Genomic DNA, 21,168 nt, shown 5'->3' with positions numbered 1-21,168 from the left:
CATGTTTTAATCAAGTTCTTGATTGTCTTAGTGCTTTAGAATTTGCTACATATGCTTCTGTCACATAGACTAGTCTGAGTTAATAGTCAGGAGTGTTTACTTCAGTTTATGTCTAAACATATGTCATAAAACATATGTCTCTGAACATTTAAGGCTGAAGGTGATTTAGGAAGACATGATATCAACTTCTGGGCCTCCACAAGCACATGCTCACACATGAGCACACATGTATGTATATACACATGGAGACATAGAGGAGGAGGGGGAGGAAGGAGAGGAGAGGGAGAAGGGAAAGAAAAGGCCTGTTTTATCCAGGAGACGCAGCCCTTAGTTGGAGTGCAGCTTTAATTAGTGAGAGATGCCTGAGCTGTATTTTAGCCCCTTTTTATTCTGTCTGCCAAATACCTTGGACAAGGCACAAATCTGAACCTATGGTGGCCCCATAGTGCAGGAGCCTCCTGTACATCAGCTGCTTTTGATCTCCAGAAGAAAGGGCTCCTACACTCATCTCATCCACATAAGCACATATATCGTTATCAGATGTGGGGCTACAGCCTGTGCCCAACAAGCTAGGTTGGTTACCTATCCACCATCAGCCAATTAAAACAGCAAGTGAAGGACATGACCATCTTTCTCCTCTAATCACTTCCCTATCTGGGGTCAATTGTTTTTTGTTTTTTTGTTTTTGTTTGTTTGTTTTTTTGCTTTAACTAAAGATGGACATGTATGTCACCTTGAAAGGAGAAACCATGAAGAGTGGCTTGTGGACAAGGAAGACAAATTTGTAATCACATGTGAAAGTGGAAGAATTGGTGATGGTAGGGGTTGGCACACTGGAAGTCTCCATAGGAAGCTACCATTGTGCCTCTCCCTCAGTGGGACTATAGACATGTGCCACTGTGCCTGCTTTTCACATGGCTTCTGAAGATCCACCCTCGGGTTCTCACGCATGCATTGCGAGCACTCTCCCAAATGAACCATCGCGCTAGCCCCTGGCCCCTGCTCCTGATTTTCAGATATATTCCCCTGCTAACCCGACAAGGCGCTGCTGTGCTCTGTGTGTTTTCCCCTGGGTGATGATGAACTACTTTTTTGTTAGCTTGTTTTCCAGCTTTAATAATCTCACTAATATTCCTAATTACTAAGTTCTTCAAATTTAATATTTCGCAAAATTATCTTGAAATAAGTTTAGCTATATGTATCAGCAACACTGATAATATGAAAATTCTTGTTCACTGCTGGCCCCCTGGTGAATTAATCTTTATCCTTCTGGATAAGATTAATTTGGAACCCGAAAAAAAAAAACTGTGACAAAATGACAAGCTTTAGAAACACAAATCTTGTAATGATCAGATTGGGACTTCGTTTAGATTAAGATGCTCGTTTAGCTAGTTAGCTCTCCTGTGAAAACATGCATCCTAATGGCTGCGTTTGGGATTTTAAACTCGCAGTTAGCACTGGTGCAGGAAAAAGCTATCTTACTGTTTTACAGACTGAGATCTGTGCCCAACCAGTTGCAATGAAGTTGTATACCAGTTTACCTACTACCCTATTGGTAATGCAGCTCCAAGTGTAGAGGGAAATACACAGCAAATGTCAGCTGCATCAGAACAAATCAGTGAAAAAAAAGTGCCCATAGGTGTATGCATTGTCTGATGGGACCAAAGACAGTGCCACATAGATCTACAGCAGCTCCCAGAGGTGTGGGCATTGTCTGATGGGACCAAAGACAGTGAGTGCCACATAGATCTACAGCAGCTCCCAGAGGTGTGGGCATTGTCTGATGGGACCAAAGACAGTGCCACATAGATCTACAGCAGCTCCCAGAGGTGTGGGCATTGTCTGATGGGACCAAAGACAGTGAGTGCCACATAGATCTACAGCTGTGGTTTTCTGGAAAGCTTCAGGAAGATGCTGAGCTAAACCACTGAAAAACTAACCATGACCTACCAGCCTGACTTGTCTGCTGATAGTCTGAGTGTTAAAAAGATAGAATCCGATATGAATTATTTAGTTAAAAGCCTAGCCCAGCACAGTGTGAGTTCTCAACCATGTGCTTCGGTGCAAAGCAAATTATTTATGAGAAAGGAAACCAGCAAAAATGGTTGTTTGTTGATTGCACATAGAGTTATAACTACAATGAACGTGGTTATAGAATAAAGGGAGTGAGGTTTACTGTAAGACAAATTTGAACACTACATTGTGAACATAAATAGAAAAACTGAGGATTTTGGTCATTGCAGATCTCATAACACTGAAACAGGTTTTCCAGGGACACCCCTACCTGTCTCCTCTCTCACATCAGAGCTACTTAAGTAAAGCAATTTTTGTGTAGTTAATATTAGCACAAATTCTTTTTCTGCTCCCCTGCTTCCTAGCAACCAAGGCCTAGTATCTGCTTGTTAATCTGCATTTGTTGGGGAGGGGGGAGAAAAACCAGAACAGAATTCCCAGTGAATCTGTAAGAGCCCCGAAGCATGGGGTACACCCAGTAAGCTCTGTGCTGCTTTCGTGAGGGCAATGTGTGGTCTGCAGTGTCAGCCGTCTGACCTTGCTGTCCTTTCGGCCACAGGCTAGAGAAGATGTGATCCACATGCTGAAGACAGAGAAAACCAAGCCTGAGGTCTTAGAGGCACATTACGGATCTGCAGAGCCAGAGAAAGTGCTTCGGGTCCTGCACCGAGACGCCATCCTCGCTCAAGAGAAGTCCATAGGAGAAGACGTCTATGAGAAACCCATCTCAGAGGTAAAACGGGGTACCAGTGAGCCTCCCTAGTGAGAAACTGCAGAGATCTTCCTTCTATACGCTTTGATGTTTTCCCCTAAATGCAAAATTGTTATGATGCCCTAATGCAGAATTAAATATAGTTAAGTAATTCATGGGCTGTACTAGGTAAGTTTTGATGGGAGTTTCAAACTTTTACTTAAATATACTTCAGGTTAGAAATATATTTTTCTATATGATTAGGAATGTTATATGCCCTTGAAATACACTATTGATTTACCCTTCTCAGAAATAGCACATTTAAAAATATGAGGTGCTTGCTAGTTCTCACTTGGAGGAAGTGCTGCTATGGTAAGACCTGGTCCCCTTGGGCAGGCGCTTCCTAAGCACATACTTTGTGCCAACAGTACATGACAGAACAAGAGGACTGATGAAGCCGGGGTTTCGTGAAGATAGGATACACAGAGAAGCAGCAACCTGGTGTAGGATGTGCAAGACCTCTCTCTGAGAACTATACTCTTTAAATGTCCTAAAGAGCCTCCCTGTGTTTAGCATGGACCCCTACTATATTTTCTCTAGAAATTCAGATCATTACAAGCCTTATATTATGACAGTGATGATTACTACCCAGACGAGGTCTGCTTCATGTACATGATGACACCTTAACTTCTGAGATCAGGAAGATGTTATCCAGTTTCTGTGAAATAATGTAATCGCCTCAAATTTAGGGAATCCACCCCTAGAAGGCCAGCAAGTAAATTATAACACTATGAACCGGTATGATTGCACAAGCCTGTAATTCCAGCACACAGGAGGCTGAGGCAGGGGGATTGTGAACTTGAAGCCTGCCTGGGCTGCATTAACAAGACTGAGTCTCAAACAACAAAGCAAAAACATTAAGGCGGAGATGGCTAGTTTATAAAGCCTGTTGTCATGGAGAAAATACCAGAAGGTGGTGGCACACCATTTCCCTTTCAATGTTCTTCATCAAGTCATGGGCCCCTAGACCAGAGTCACAATGTACAGTCACTGCGTGTGAAGTCAGACACTAAGCTCTTCCCCGGCTTTGCTCCCTTAGCTGGACAGACTGGAGGAGAAGCAGAGGGAAACATACCGCCGCATGCTGGAGCAGCTGCTGCTGGCGGAGAAGTGTCACAGGCGCACCGTGTACGAGCTGGAGAACGAGAAGCACAAGCACACTGACTACATGAACAAGAGTGACGACTTCACCAACCTGCTGGAGCAGGAGCGAGAGAGGTAACTTGCACAGACACTGCCTACCTCTGGGTCCCTGCCATTTCCTGGCTGGCCCGCAGGAGAGGCCAGGCTCAAAGCACTAGTTGGAGCACTAAGGCAAGAGAAGGAAATTCAGGGGATTCACATAGGAAAAGACGTCATATACAATATGGACAAGGGGTGGGCAGAGTGGACAGCGCTGTCTCATTACTGACTTCAGTGGGGTTGCTTCATGTTTTTCTCCAGTTACGATGATGTTGGTTGTGGGCTTCTCATATCCAGTGTTTATTATATTGAGTTATGTTCACTCTAGCTTGACATTCTCTACGACAGCAATCCTCAGCCTGTGGATCACAGCCCCACAGGGGTGGCACATCAGATATCCTGCATATCAGATATTTACATTACAATTCATAACAGTAGCAAAATTACAGTTATGAAGTAGCAATGAAATACTTTTGTGGTTTGGGTCACCACAACTTGAGGAAGTATATTAAAGGGTCACGACCTTAGAACGGTTGAGAACCACTGCTCAAGAACTTTTACCAGGAAGACATGTTAGATTTTGTCAAAGACTTTTTCTATAGTTATTGAGGTGATCATGTGACACTTAGGCAGGTTTTGTTATGGGGGGTAGGGAGACTTACCTGAGATTATCACACGACTGTGCTTGGGGTGCGCATAAACATGGTGCAGCATTCTCACCAGGATGTTTAGCTTGGGGTGCGAATAAGCATGGTACGATATTCTCACCAGGATGTTTAGACCCTGAAAATCATAAAGCTGAAAAGAAACCCCAGGGGTTTGTATATGAATTTGATCAGTGAAGCCCCTTCATTTGAAAGCTTTATTACACATTGACTATAATATGAATTAAAATAATTTACATTATTGAAATAATATAAAATTTCTCTTTGGGGTTGAAATCAATTTTTCAGAAAGGTAAATTCTTACCGTTAATTATAAGTGAAACTTCCCCATTAATACCAGTGTAGAAAATCTTAATATTGGGTATATATAAATGACTACATTTTTAACTTTTAAAACATCGCATGCATTTTTTTTTTACTATATATGTATGAGTGTTTTGCCTACATGTATATGTGTGTACCACATGCATGCCTGGAGTCCCTGGGGAAGTCAGAAGAGGGCCTCAGAGTCCTTGGAATTGGAGTTGCAGATGGTTGTGAGCTGCTATGTGGGTGCTGTAAAGCAAACCCTCATCTTCTCCAAAAGCAACAATTGCTCCTAACTGCTGAGCCATCTCTCCAGCCCTAGGCTGCACACTTTAAAACTTTAAGAAACCAAACAAAAACTGAGTGTGTTCTACCATGATTCTCTGGACTTGGGTCCTGGAGCCCTGATTGGGGGAAGAGAGGGAATGAAGAAATGACAGACACACAGACACACATACAGAAAAACTGATTAGGTGGAGTGGTGCACACTGATGGACCAGTACCTACCACTGCTACAACCTGGAACCTTTGCGTGTTCCTTCTATGCAGCCCAGGGGAGGGCCAGTTAGTCTCTGTAGGAGTTGCTCTGCGGGCAGCTAGTTTAACGCTGTAAACATCCAGGAGGAGGAAGCTGCCCTTGCCAGTTTTTGTACAAACAGATCAGTGTCCCACAGTGCCCAGAAGGAAGGCTTTCTTATCCCTCTGAGCCTCCCCAGGGAAGGTTGACACTCCTCTAGGGCTGAGGCACTGAGGTCCTAGATGTGGATCTCCCCTGGTCAGCAATACACATTCCCTAGACTTCATCCATTCATCAGCAATACACATTCCCTAGACTTCACCCATTCACAGCTTCCTCTTCTCCCTAATAGGCATTCTCACACCCATTCTTGTAACACTGTTTCCTCAAACCAGAGGCTGCCACACAGGAAGCAGAGGACCCTCAGCCCCACTGCCTCCATTAGTAAGGCTTTCTATTTAGTTGTTGGACTCACTCTTTTAAGTTATTTTTCTCCTCTCCTTCATCCACATGGTTGCTTCTTGGACTTCTGCAGTGTTTGAAACGACTGACACTGAACCGCCCATAATCCCAGCCTTTGGTAGAGGCAGAAAAATCAGGGCCAGCCTCAGCAACATAACACTCCAAGGTCGGGCTGTGCTACACGAAACCTTGCCTCAGTAGCCAAACAAAGTCAATGAATGACACAGAACAGGTTGCACTTATAAAGACTTTTTAAAAATGTAACTGGCAATGTTACCTCTTCCTGGGTGCAGCACTTTCCTGGGGAGGAAGAAAACATTGAAATTTTGTGTCCTACACTCCTAATTTATAGCTTCTTTGTGGTCCATTTAAATGAAGTAAGCCAAAGCTGGATGGCTTCCCGTTTAAACAGGCGAGCTGGTAACCAGGGAGAATAAATCCCCCTCCCCCAGTCTCTGAGAGTTATAGGGCCCAGCGAACAAAGTCCCATGTGTCCAGAGCACGGCAGATGGGAAGTCCTGCTAGGGCGAAGAGATCTTCCTCCCCCAGCTCCCTGGTCTCCCAGCATTAGACGGGTAGAGGCTAGCCTTGACTACATAGTGAATTAGAGGACACCTTGGGCTATCTGAGATACTACTACCCAGGAGCCGGAGAGATGGCTCCAAGGTTAAAAGCACTTACTGCTCTTATAAGGGACCCTAGTTCAGTTCCCAGCACCCATGGCTCAGAACCATCTGCAGGGCTTCCTTTGCCCTCTTCTGTCCCCCGCAGGCACTGAACACAGTACATGTTCCACAGGTATGCACACACGTGTGCAAATGAAACACTCATATGCATGGTTAAAAAATCCAAACAGGAACAAGTATCACAAACCAGGTTCTAAACACAATATAAATCCATGTACCTACAACGTCAGGAAAAACAAAGTAACACATTTGCTGCTAATTCTTTAAAATGTCTGAGATTGATGGGTATGCACATGTGATATAATGATAGAGGTGCGGGGAACCTATGGAAGAACATTGGCCTAACAAAATACAAAACCCAGGATGTGACCTACAACACCACAGAAATATATCACATCAAATATCTGAAATGAAGCATTTCAACTAACTTTAGAGCACCGGTATAAATTATTTTTAAGCACTTTGTAAACTGTTTAGAACCAACTGTCTGTCCGTCTTTCCTGTGATTTCTCTGTTAAAGCTGACTGCGTGAAGCGGTGCCAGTACACTTAGAGTGAGTTTAATCTGGCTGTGAGGATGGGAGAACCGCCTCTGCCGTTTCTTCTCTGCTTGGCTACGGTCTGTGCTGTGAGAGTAACCAGAGAGTAACTTTAGCTTGATGGGTAGCTCTGCCGTGCTCCATCTACAGCATCGGGCTTGTTTATTCGCCAGCAGAAGGACAGTTCTCCTCCTTGTCTTTCTGGGCCGGTTAATAAAGGGTCGCCTTTCCCGAGTAAGGTACTATGCGTGCAATATAGTAATTTTAGTCAGGTAATTTTAAAAAATGTGACAAGCCATCCACACTGTCATCAGCTGACATCACTGGGGAATGTCACCGAGCTTTTGCATATCAAGGAAGAATTTGTTAGGGATTTTAGTTTGCTTTGGTCTATAACTCTTTACTGACTGAAGCACAGTGCACTTGTACCTTAAAACACCCAGTAGGCTCCTCAGAGCTTAGACTGGCACTCTGAATTCCTCTCTCATTTGAAGCGTGACTGGCTATCTGGCAGTGGAAACTTGAGGTTTGGAAACCACATGACCAAAATGCTCCAGGTCAGTCCTTTTTTTTTTTTTTTTTTTTTTTTTTTTTTTTTTGGTTTTTCGAGATAGGGTTTCTCTGTGGCTTTGGAGCCTGTCCTGGAACTAGCTCTTGTAGACCAGGCTGGTCTCGAACTCACAGAGATCCGCCTACCTCTGCCTCCCAAGTGCTGGGATTAAAGGCGTGCGCCACCACCGCCCGGCCAGGTCAGTCCTTTTGAAGCAAGCATTTGTGTTTAGATCTTCTGGGGAGCTGGCAGGATATTGGGTTGCCCATGTTGTAGCCCTGCCTCTTTGGCTCCCCAGCCTTTCTCTCCATATCTCTGTCCTCCCTCTCCTTGTTCTTCAGCCTCTCTCTCTATGAGGTTTCATTCTCCTTTCCTGAGACTGGAACACAAAACAGCCACACTAGTTAGCCATACAGGTCAGACAGTGGTGGCACACACCTTTACTCCCAGCAGTCAAGCCACTAGGGAGCTCTTACCTCTATGAAGTCTTCAGACTGAAAGAGAGCAAGTTCCTGTCTCATCCTCCTTTATGTTCCTCTCCAGTGTTGAGATTAAAGGTGTGCACCTGGCTTCTGTGGCTAACTAGTGTGGCTGCTGGGATTAAAGGTGTGTGTCACCACTGCCTAGCCAATATGACTGACTAGTGAGTCTGTTTTGCATTCTGGTCTTCAGGCAAGTTGTATTTATGAAATATCACTACCCAGAATATACAGTATTTTACTTCAGGTGTATGCTGGGGGTGATTATGTAGTGAAGCTTTATGTTTATGGGAGAGCTAAATAAAGCCTCCTAAACCATTGTTTTGTTATTGCCCTTTGAGTGTCAAGACAATATGTGCAGAAATTATTTTTCACATTTCAAGAATTACTTGATTCATACAAAACAAGAGTTCTAAAATTAATTACTGCAAATGGACATTAAGTTGTTCTGTGCTTCTTTATTATGTTAAAAGATTGGTCGTAGTTTATTATCACCATACAATGCATATTTATTTACCTCTACACATAAGGGTCCCAAGTTGGAAAGAGAAAACAACATGAAAAAGGTACTGTTTAGTTTGGAATTTCAGTAAAAAAGATGAAAGTATCTTGTTGCATTAACTAAGATTGGGTAAAGAAGGATTTCTTGCTTAAACAATATACGTTATTCAGTTTGGCCCATGTGTTTGGCCTTGATCTTTGAAAGCATAATTCTGAGCAGATGATATCACCTCTAGAGTTTGTACTTTATCCTCTGTCTGAGCTCCATGGCTTGCGATTGTAATCCTGAGTGTCACCAAGGCTGCTCCACGAATGTCAGACTAGAATACAGTTACATCAAAAAGTGTGTGTGGGTGCTGTCTAAATCTATCCTTTTAAACTCAGATTGTAAAGCTTTTGGATTTTACAGGCTCAGCTGGGAACAACATAAATAATGACATCATCACGTAATATTGCAGCAAGGTTTTCAAGCACATGCTGATTGTTTTGAATAACTGTACGAATCAGAATCCCAAAAGAAACTCTCTCACCTGTGTAGTACAGAGTGCCCAGAGGAGGGACCTGAGTGGAGGAGAAGCCCCTTTAAGTTAGTGTGAGGGTGGGCATTTTCCTGCTGATCTGTGGGGTAGTCTATGCTAGTCTAGTTGCTCAAGTAGGAAATAACCTCTCAAAACCTACTATTTCTTTACTACTTAAAAATTATTTTATTGAATGTTTGTCTGCATATATAATCTGTATATCACATGTGTACAGTGCTCACAGAAACCCGAAGAGGACATCAGATTCCATGAAATTGGAATCAAAGGTGATCAAAGGCCACCAATGTGGGTACTACGAATCAAACCAGGGTCCTCTTCAAGAACAGCAAGCACTCTTCACTGCAGAGCCTTCTCTCCAGCCACAGCCAAGACCTACTGTGTCTGAGACCTTGCTATAGTGGTCTGGAATCACTGGGAATATTTTAAATTAGAAAACATCCTTGCTCTCTTCTCTTAGCTTAGCCCGTGGCTAAAGGCTGGTGTTATCAACCTTTCTGATAAGATAGACACATACACCACCTTGTCTGCTCCTTACAAAACTGTACTTTTGATTCTTGTTTCCACAAGTAGATTAAGTTCCTTCCACCAGACAACTACCAGAGTCAGGTTTGGAAAGTTTTTTGTTTGTTTTTTGTTTTCTGCTTCCAATTTCTTACCTTCTAAATAAAGTAACACTTCATTCCTCCAAATGTGTGGAGGAGGAAGAGGGAGGTGACTTGGAAAGTTGGTCAGGCATTGATTTCACAGAGATTAAACTTGATTAGAAGACTTACCACTTACTATTAGTGTCCTACTAACCAAGAAAGTTGCTGGGAATACAGTTTTGGGGTGGACTTCTGATTTGGTTTGGTGGTAGTGGTGGCGGGTGTTGTCGTTATGTTGTTGTTGCTTGTTTGTTTTTGAGACAGGGTCTATTGTCACCTGGAAGTCACTATGTAGGTTTGGCTATCGTTGGACTTACAGCTATCTGCCTGCCTCTGACTCCTGCAGGCTGGGATTAAAGAAATGGGCCACATTCCTGGTTTAGAGACAGGCAGTTTTTAAGAAAGGGGAATTAGAATTCAGAAGTCTAGTGACCAACCCACGCGGGATGGTGGTAGGAGGGCCGCAGCTAGAAGACTGGCTGTTATAAAAGCAACGAAGGGGACTTGAGCAGGAAGAATACACTGAAACACTGTCTGTGGAAATAGAAGGGCCTCGACAGCAGCAGCAACAACAAAATGTTTGATGCAGGATATTTCAGAGCTGAGAGTCCCCTTAAATCCTTTTCAGCAATTTCTTCTGAATGTCGTTCATTCTCAAAGACTGGAGACTCCCGAATCTGCTAGCAATGTTGTGTCTGAGAGCATGGATAAAGGGATCTTGTAAGACAAAGGATGCCACTGGAGAATGCTGCTTTTCAGAGTGAACAAAACAAACAAACAAACAAACAAAGTGAACATGTACATACGACATAATGTTTTCAAACATTCCTGAAAACAGTTGCAGCAGAGTAGAAGATGCCCAGTGTCATGGATTACATGTTTAATTGACACAGCCATGATACTAAAAAAAGGTAAATTTACGTTTTCCTACTCTGGCTGGTGGAGCATGTGATGCAAGGGATATTAATACTAACTCAAAAGTAGTGGTTTCAGGTATATTGTTTCCTAATTTTCTGAGAAATTGCCATACTGACATCCAAAGGGGCCGTACCAGTTTGCACTCCCACCAGCAATGCAGGAGTGTTCCCTTTACCCCACAACCTCTCCAGCATAAGTTGTCATCAGTGTTTTTGATCTTGGCCATTCTTACAGATGTAAGATGGAATCTCAAAGTTGTTTTGATTTGAATTTCTCTGATGACTGAAGATGTTGAGCATTTCCTTAAGTGTCTTTCAGCCATTTTAGATTCCTCTGTGGAGAGTTCTTTGTTTAGGTCTATACCCCATTTTTAAAAATTGGATTATTTGTTCTTTTGATGTCAAGTTTCTTGAATTCTTTGTATAATTTGAAGATCAGCCCGCTTTCCGATGTGGAGTTGGTGAAGGTCTTTTCCCATTTTGTAGGCTGTCGTTCTGTCTTGTTGACCGTGTTCTTTCCTATACAGAAGCTTGTTGGTTTTAGGAGGTCCCATTTATTTACTGTGCTACTGGTCTCCTGTACCAATGTATTCAAGTATACTTCCTACTTTCTCTTCTATGAGGTTCAGATCCAGCAATACCATTTTTCAGTATGGACCCAAAGGATGTTCATTCATACCACAAGGACATGCACTCAACTTTGTTCATAGCAGCATTATTCATAATAGCAAGAACCTGGAAACAACCTAGATGCCCCTCAACTGAAGAATTAATAAAGAAAATGTGGTACATTTATACAGTGGAGTACTACTCAGCAGTAAAAAATAATGACATCTTGAAATTTGCAGGAAAATGGGTGGATCTAGAAAAAAATCATACTGAGTGAAATAACCCAGACCCAGAAAGACAAATATAATTAACATGTACTCAATCATAAGTGGCTTTTAGATATAAAGCAAAGAAAAACTAGCCTACAATCCACAACTCCAGAGAACCTAGATAACAGAGAATCCTAAGAGAGACATATATGGATCTAAATAGGAAGGAGAAAGGCACAAGATCTCCTGAGTAAATTGGGAGCGTGGGGGTCATGGGAGAGGGTAGGAAAGTGGGGAAAAGGAGGAGAGCAGAGAAAAATTATAGCACATCAAAAACAATAAAAAAATTGATAAAACAAAACAAAAACAAAAACAACAAAAAAGAAGAAACAGTTTCAGACATCAAAGGATTAGAAATACTTTCTTCAGTTATGGAGGTTTGGGATGAGTAGTCCTGAGAAAAATGTCCCTTCTCAAAATAATGTCTCACAAGAAGCTAAAATTCAGTCAGTCTTATTAGGTCAAGTCTTTGGATTCACCTGGCTGAAGCTGCAGTGACCTCTGACATCACATGGCTAGCAGACAGCAAGATCATCATGCCCAAAACTTCTTTGGTGAATACATCATTGCCTTTTCCAACTCTAAGACTCTTGGGCAAAAAACAAACAGGAGGAGCTTGAATTTAAAAAGAAGTCCAAACATTTTTCTTTATATTATTAATAGTGTGCTCTTAGATCATTGAAAATCTGAAGAATACGCACTTGTACTCACTTCTGTTCCATCTACTTGCATTGTATTGTTGACAGAGGATGCTTGATTGTTCCCAGCTGCCCAGGCCCGAAAAAAATTACAAAAAAATTATATTAATTGCAATACTGTTTGGCCAATAGCTGAAGCATATTTCTAGCTAGCTCTTCCATCTTAAATTAACCAATTTCTATTATTTTATATTTTACCACAAAGCTTGTGGTTTACCAGTACCAGCATCTTTCTCCTGCAGTGGTTACATGGCATATCTCTGACTCCGCCTCCTCTCTCCTCCTCTATCTGCTTAGAATTCCTGCCTTGTCCTATTCTGTGCTGCAATAGGCCCAAAGCAGCTTCTTTATTAAACAATGATATCTACAGTATGCAGAGGAGAATTCCACATCACCTCCCCTTTTTTGTCTAAATAAAAAGGCAAAGATATAAAGTAATATAAACTCCAGATAGATTAGATGTGGGAAATTTGAGACTAAAGGGATTCTTAGATGGGGTTCGAGGATGCCTTAGTGTGTGTGTATTTTCATAACAAATACTTTAGACTGGATGGCTTAAACAACAGCTGTTTATTTTTCTCAAAGTTCTATAGCCTGGAAATCTGAAATCAGCATTCTAGAATGTTGGGTTTGGTGGAGTTCCTTTTGCTTATTTCAAGATGGCTGCCTCCTCACAGAGTGCTTTCTTCAGTTGAAGGGGAGAGATGGGGCGGGAAGTGGAGAGAGAAATGTAAATAATTTTGTAGGAGGTTAGACTAGGACCCCCTTCTTTTTGACTGGACTTCACTTCCTCCTCGAAACTGTATCTCTAAAAGCAGTCACATCAGGGATTAGAGTTTTGACATATGAATTCAGGAGGGGAAAAAGGACAGAACCCACAGTTCAGTGCAAAAAGGACATGATGACGTGGGGTTCTCCCTCCACGAGTGCAGAGATGGAGTAAAATGCCGGGTGCTAGCTACATCAGGTGACTGAAATATACCCCAAAGTAGCCATTTCTTCTACTTGTCTTTTTATATTAAACACTTGAAGGAAAACTATGGAAGTTTCTGGAAATTGGAATGTACATTGTATCAAACTTAAGATATCTTGAAGACAATGCAGAGTATCCAAAAAAAGTGAAGTCTTGGTAAAGAGCACTTGTTGCCCTTGCAGAGGACCCAGATTTGGTTCCCAGCACCCACAAGGTGGTTCCAGAGGGATCCAATGACTTCTCCTTACCTCCTTTGTCACCAAGCATGCACATGACACGCAGAGATACATCACATGTGGGCATGACATTCACACATAAAATGAAATTATAAATCTAATTTTAGCTTTTTAAAAAAGTAAACTCTTGCTTGAACGTGATTTTTTAATTTAATCATAGATGGACTCAAAGAAATGGGAAACTTACAACAAGCAGTTGAAGCCATAGATTACACTTTATCAACTTAGATACTTTGAAGGCAATGCAAAGGATCAGAAAAGCCATGGAAATCTGTGTATTTTTAACATGTTATTCAAAATCAGTTGACAAAGGTGGCTTGGAATTAAAGGCTGTTGCCCCTGTTATCTTCTGTGTGTAGTTCGAACTGCTTAGACGTGAGCATGATGTAGACAGGGCTATTTCCCTCTGGCCTGGTCTGCCTTTTCTTCTCATAAGAAATAACCATAGAACAGTTTTGGTTATTGTCCATGAAAAACATAGCATTTACTTTGTAACTTTCCAAAAGACAGATAAACGCTATGTAATAAAAATTACATTAGAGAAATAAAACATAATTGTAAAAAAAATATAGCTGGAAAGCAAAAAAAGCAGTATTTTGATTTTTAGCCACAGAATTTTATGAAAAATTTAATATGTGGTAACTTTAAGTATCAGTTGGAAGAAAACTGCCACAATAATGTTGCCAAGGCTGTAAATTTTCATTATATTTCTGTAGTTTCTTATGCTTAAAAATAATAAATAAAAAAGAAATGATGGGAGATTCTTTAAATCTTGAAAAGAATTATGGATAAGCACAAGTTGGTCTGACTATTACAATAATGTAGAGAATAAATTCTTTTCCCAACAGCTGCATAAAATCAAACTGCTTTAAATGATGGAAAAAATGAAGAAAAGAAATCCTGATGTTGGGAGCTGTACCAATAATGTACACATTATCCACAGATTTGCATATTACTTCCCGGCGTCCAGATACAAATTTACTTACTTACAAAGACCAGTAACAGGCTCACTTTCTAATGTCTAGGTTCAAAAGTTGATTTGAATATTACAATGAAAATATACAAATAAAAACGGAAGTCTATTTGCTGGTTAATCAGCAAGCCCTCGGGAGCTGGAGCAGATGAGGTTTTACAGTCATTCAGTGAAAGTCATCAGGAGGGCTGGAGAGATAGCTCCAGGGGCTAAAAGCACTGACTGCTGTTTCAGAGGTTCTGAGTCCCATTCCCAGCGTCCACATGGTGGCTCACAGTCATCTACAGAGGGATCTGATGCCCTCTTCTGGAATAGAGGCGTATGTGCAGATAGAGGACTCATATACATAAAATAAATGATGGTACTCTGCAGTTTCCGCCCGTGATTACAGCCTCAGTGGCTACCCAGGTGTTGGAACGCCAGCCTCGAATACCACTTTCTACCGACTTGCTTTCTGATGCTCGATCTAGACGTAGATTCTGTACTACAGGCAGTTGTAAAGTTGGATGTACTGATCTATCTGACGAGTTTTATGTCAGAGCACACAAAACCAGCTTTCTCTCTCTCTCTCTCTCTCTCTCTCTATATATATATATATATATATATATATATATATATATATATTTGATTTAACTGAAGCATTAGCAAGATAGCTAAGTCCCAGAAAGAGAAAAGAGAGTCAAATCTCAGAAACAACCGACTTAAAGGTGGCAAATTGCAGCCTCTGGCCACAGACATCATTTTGAGTGGATGTTGTCTTTCAGCACTGTGGATAAAATCAGATATTAAAAAGGGATTACGTTGCATCACTCTGTTGGATGGCAAGCTCTGGAGTGTTGCTCTCAGCTGACAGCCAGCTGCCACCATATGAAGATCAGGCCAAGAGCGAGCTCAGGAAAGGCTGGGGAAGCTGTGCTGTGGTTAGCACTGCAGTGAGTGACTCCATCGGATTTCCATTTCTGCCCGTTGTTCAGGAAGGAAGAAGGCCCTCAGATTGGCATTACACATCCTGTACCGAGAGGGAACTGCAGCTTGGGCAGGGGTCTTTCAAGTGTGTGTAGTTTGCTCCCCTCTGGCTCCTTAACCAAGTGTGCAGTCTCCTCTTCCAGGAACGCTTGTGTTTGAAAAGTGCTTTGTGTTGGTGAAAGATTTGAACGGGAAAGATGAATCAAAGGTTGGATCTTCACACTCAATGCACAACATGTTTAGTTCTTAGATGTGAGCTCCTAGACACTAGTTAAATAATACCCAGAGGCTGTGTTAGAGCTCCAGCTGCCACTCAACTAGAGGTCAACTTTTAGTCTTAACTGCTTCCTCTCAAGTTCAGAAATACTGCGCAGAAGAATTTTCTTCCTATTTCTGTATAGCTCCTGAAGAGTAAGAGTTTACTAAATGCTTACTTTTTTGTTTTGTTTATTGTTTACTTGACTGCTTATTTTGAGACAAGGTCTCACATATCCCAGCCTGGTCTCAAACTTTTGTAGCTGAGAAATGCCTTGAAACTTTGGTGGTTCTTTGCTTCCACCTTCCAAGTCCCAGGATTGCAGACATGCTCCACCATGCCTAATTAGGCAATTTTTCTATTTTGTGAGACAGGATTCCATGTTGCCCAAACTGGCTTTGAACTCAATATGTAGCCAAGGGTGACCCCAAACTCCTGTTCATCCTGCCTGTGTAACTGGAATGCTGGAGTTGGCCTTGCCTGTCCCCGCAGACTCCAGTTTTGGTGTTGGTGTTTCTCTCCATGCTGGTGCCTGTACTTCCCCTCATCCTCTCTCCGTGTGGTAGGATCACAGATTCCCACGGCTTCTGAGCATCACTTTCTTCACGAGACATATCTCCATGAAAGGCTAACTCAGAACAAATTGTTAACAGTGTGACCTGCAGATTCCTTCCTACAGCACAAAGGAAAAGAGTGCTCTTAGAAAACAGAGGAAAAGGTGCCCGTACCCATTCTTTCTGCTGCCTGTCAGCTCCACCTTCCATGTGCTGGGATGACAGCTCAGTTTTAGCTTTAGCCTTTTCTTAAATGAGTAAGAAAACACACTAACCTGATCTGGAAAACAAAGGTCTATGACTCTTCCACATCTAATATGGGAATATAGGGGACAGCATTTTGCTATCTTTAGCCTTCATGATTTCTTACAATGTCACTAAATCCTGTGCTCTAATCATGCACGTGTTCTTACTCCATGCCCTGGACTATATACCCTGTCCCTCCCTCCAGGACTCCCTAATTTGCTCAGTTCTCCACTGCTTTTTGATTTGTCTGATAACTCCTGATATTTGTAATTCATAGGAATTTGGGGTTGTATTTGTCTCAAAGAAAGAGGCATAGTTACATGTAGCAACACGTTTACATGAAATGCACAATGCATCTCTAGACTTCCAGGAGGAGCTCCTGGAGGAAGGCTTCTCTACCCCAGCTGAAAACTTCACCTCCAGACTATCGTCCTGTGATCCTGTTCTTGCACGCTCACTCTACCTGGCTCCTCTCTGCATCCACTCCTCACAATACAGAGCAGAACCTGAGATGAAATACAGTATGCTGGCAAGTGACACATAAACTCCCTGGTTGCCATAAGCTAAGCTAGGTCTTTCTCTCAAACGCTCGGGAATTCTGTCCATCTTATCACCTGCTTTCATGGTCAGCTGGATTAAAGAGCAATCCTGAGAAGACTTGACTTTGTGCTCTGTTCCATCATGAAGCCCAGATGATGCGCTGTCTTCAGATTTTAGCACTCTGAAAAGTTAGGACCATTCTTGACCCACTTAAGACTCAGTCTGGAGAACCAAAATCCCATGAATACTATCCACACACACCATAGAACACTGGAGTATACATTTCAGTTGATCTGTATTCAAAAGTTTAAGAAAGGCTACTATTTATAGAAAAAAGCTAGTCTTTAAATGAAGCAATGTTTGTTTAATTTATTAATGATAAGTTTAAAGTAAGACTAAAAAGGTTGTGCATCTCATGTAAAGTCAGTATCTATATGTCGATACTGACAGACCATTTGGATGCTAAATATGCTTTTCCAACTCAATGTGTCCTAAAAAGAACTGTTGGCTACTTGCCAAACTCCATTCCTCCTGGAGTGGCTATTTCTGCAAGGACCGTATTCTAATTGCTCAGATCAAAATCCTGATTATTCTTTATCTCTCAGCCTTCCCAATGCAGATACCAGCCTGTACTGAGTAAACTCTATGGCTTAGCAATTTGAAAAAGTGAGGGCATTTTACACACATCCTTTCTTTACCTCAGGTGCTTCCTCTTCAACTTCAGCTTTCTCCCTAGTGCATTTTGCTCCGTGTTGAACACAGTTCCCGCTTCAAAGAGGCCCACCTTGCCAGCCCAGGTCAGCTCCACCCCTTCTTCTCACAGCCCCAAAGTAAATTTGCACAATTATGAACTGTGTATGGGAAGAATGACGTCATCGCTCAGTGGTTCCAAGCTGCTTTATTACACAGCATCCACCTTGCACTGTTCTGATGACAGGGCGGGAATGTGATGGTTAATTCCCTGTGGAGTAAGGGGCTGAGCTGGGCCTGCTGCTGGGGAGCAGCCTTTAGTACCTGTTGGTACTAAAAACAAACAAGCAAAAAAAGCTACCTGCTGTGACTTAAACGATGCAGCCACTTCAGAGCACATGCTTTTCCTTTGCAGCGAACCCCTTTTCTTCAGAGTTACTGCAGAGCCCCTCAGAAGCTGGACGGGGACATTTGCAGCGTCCTGACCAACTGACAGGGGCTATAGGGACAACAGACTTTTAGTTCACGGCTGCTGCTCTTACCGAATGTGGATGGTGACAACCCTCGAAAATCATATTTATTGTGACTTTTGCTGATGCTTCAGAATCTTTGGCTGAAACTGGACCAGGATGTACCTCATTGTGGTATGATGAGCACTGATTTTCTGTTGGAGGGGGAAATCCCTTATTTTTTACCATCAGTTCAACTGATGTGTCCTGAACACTTTGTACAGGAAGCCTTGCTGCGCGTGTAGTTTCTAATTTACAATTCTCGATAAGGAAAAACAAAGCAAAAAACACTCTATGCTAATTTCAGACTAAATGTTGCTTCCAGTGTTATTGTTGTTCTGGTTTTATTCCCTCTGCAATGTGAAGTCTTGTGAGAGCTGGCAGCGGCTAGAATGTAGAAGGGCTCTAAAAGCTGTTCCGAAACATTTGAGAACAGCAGTGATAACAGATACTTAAGTAAACAGGTTTGATTTCTGACACGGCATGGGAGTAAGCTCAGATTGTATTAAACAACCATGAAAATAAGTTCAGCTTTAGCTTTTTTTTTTTTCAAAATGTTGAGGAACATTGATTTCCGCAAAGCATATCAAAATAAACAGTTTATAGTCAGTGCTCAGTGGGGCTGGAGGGCGCTGTATCTCAAAAAGAGTCTAGCTTTCATGGTGTTTTTAGGTTCACATGACTTATTCTGAAGACGAATGGCGTCGTCTGCGCTGTCAGGGTGCATCTGTGTAACCCCATTGTTAGCAAAGTTTTGTCTCTGTGCTGAACGTGACCAGATTGCCAACTTCAACAGAGCCCAATAAACCTCTCCGCTGATGCAGTAATCCAAATCATACCAAATCAAGCCGAATTAGAAAAAGCCCAGGTTTAATAGATGCCAGCACTCCCGGGTGGCCCTCTGGGAAATCATGGAGAGGGGAAAGGAAAACCTGAAAGACCACATGTTCCGTCTCTGGGGGACAGTTTAAATAGCCTGTGGGAGTGGTCTTGACCCTCTCTGGGGAGGGGTCACTGTTTGGCGGGTTTTCTCGGAGGTGGAGTCTGGACTGAGGCAACTCCCAGGGGAGAGGGCTTGAAATGGAACTTTCCACTCAAACATTCCAAAATATTTGCCAGGGTCTGGACTGAAGCCCCACCCAAACATTCCAGACTCTTTGGATAAAGGGGTGCCAGGGGCCTAGGTTGACACTTCCAACCAAGCATCCCAGACTCCTTGGCCATAGGGGGCACCGTCTCAAGACTTGCTACTTCCTGCTGGCATGGTGTGCATGGGAGAGGGGAGAGTCGGGAGTTGGTGGGCTCACTCTCAGGGAGAGGTGTGGTTGGAGAGGCATCTGGTTTACTGACATCCTGGAGACCTCAGGCATCTGTTTCTTGAGGGATATGAGAAGGCAGGTAGCTAGGGAAAAAATATTTTTATTACCAGCCCTATGAATGGGGCTAGCCGTGGGAAGGGTCATTAACTATCAGAAAGAATGGGACAGAGAATGCCCTGATTGTACAGGTGAGGCACAGGTGAATAAGTGAGACACGAGAGCAGATAGCAGATGTGCCCTTTAAAACCAGATTTTAGTTGGTTGGTGTCTTTTTGAGCCAGGAGAGTTGGTATCAATGGTGAAGTCCCAGGAGTTGGTGCAGGTGTTGGTGTTGTACGGAGAGCCCTTTGTTAAGTTAGTCTTGGCCCAGACAGCAGCAGTGACCTGTAAAATATGCTTGATTGAAATAGGTAGAGGGCATTCAACCAATCTCTATTAAATTGTTCAGTGAATTAATGAATCATAGTGGTAATATTTCCAAACGCACCATACTAGCATGTGTGATCGAAGGTTTCCCTCTTGATGATTTTCACATACAGGCCTCCTGGTAGACAGCAAACTGTCAGAAAATGCCGGACGTATCCATGGTTTTATAAGTAAATGACTAGCAACTACTTAGAGCTTAATTTTTACTATGACAAATAGCTTTTTACTATTAAAATACTAAATTATTTTAAAAACTATAAGATTTATCATTGCAAATGAGAACATTATTAGATTTAGAATAAATTGATGTTTTACTCTGCTGTATAAATACAGACCATGTGCTTAGCTGCAAATAAAAAGTTCTATAACCTTCATGAAGGGTAATTTGTTATTATCTGTGTAGGGGTGTGTGTGTGTGTGTAAGTTGCTGCCATCTGTACATTTTAAAGATAAACTACTATGGACTTGACTTCCTAATTAGTTAAGTTTGTTGTGAGTTGTTAGCCTAACTCACAGAGAATCCAAATGCATATCTTTGTACTAGTCAGGATTTCCCAGAGTAGCAGAGCTTATAGAAGGAATTTCTCTCTATATATGTATAAAAAAGGGAGTGTGTGTGTGTGTGTGTGTGTGTGTGTGTGTGTGTGTGTGTGGTGTAGAAAGGGGATTTTTTAGAATGACTTACAGGCTATGGTCCTATTAATCCAATAATGACTGGTTGTGAACAGAAAGTCCAAGGATTCAGTATTTTCTCAGTCCATGAGGCTGGATGTTCCAACTTATCTTCCGAATATGCCAGAATCCTGAAGAAGTAGACTCTAATATCAGTGATGAAATGAACTTGCTAACAAGGCAAGAGCAAGCAGGCAAAGATGAAAAGCTTCCTTCTTCCCTAATCTTATATAGACATCCAGCAGAAGGTGTGACCCAGATTAGAGGTGGGTTTTCCCAGATCAAATGATCTGTATTAAAGGTGTGTCTTCCCACTCAAGATCTGGATTAGCTGTGACTCTTCCTACTTCAAATTAAGCAGAAGTCCCTCACAGGTGTGCCCTCCATTTTAGTGTTTTAGTTAATTCCAGATGTAGTCAAGTTGACAACCAAGAATAATCATCATATCCTTCTTTTATTTTCAGTAACTAGACATTAAGACA

At 42.1% G+C, this 21,168-nt stretch overlaps 1 protein-coding gene across 2 annotated transcripts in view; it reads left to right on the top strand.

Annotated features, from left to right (window-relative positions):
* The window catches only part of Filip1 (filamin A interacting protein 1), a 151,751-nt gene that overhangs the window by 101,480 nt on the left and 29,103 nt on the right, over positions 1-21,168 (top strand). For both annotated transcript variants that reach the window (XM_057768845.1, XM_057768844.1), the window contains exons 3-4: positions 2,573-2,746; positions 3,804-3,982. In XM_057768845.1, coding sequence (XP_057624828.1) covers positions 2,573-2,746; positions 3,804-3,982 — 353 coding nt within the window. The remainder of the gene's footprint in view (positions 1-2,572; positions 2,747-3,803; positions 3,983-21,168) is intronic.

Source organism: Chionomys nivalis, chromosome 4 (genome assembly GCF_950005125.1).
Source record: "Chionomys nivalis chromosome 4, mChiNiv1.1, whole genome shotgun sequence".
NCBI lineage: Eukaryota > Metazoa > Chordata > Mammalia > Rodentia > Cricetidae > Chionomys > Chionomys nivalis.
The sequence above is the reverse complement of the archived record's forward strand: the minus strand, read 5'-3'. Positions and strand labels throughout refer to the sequence as shown.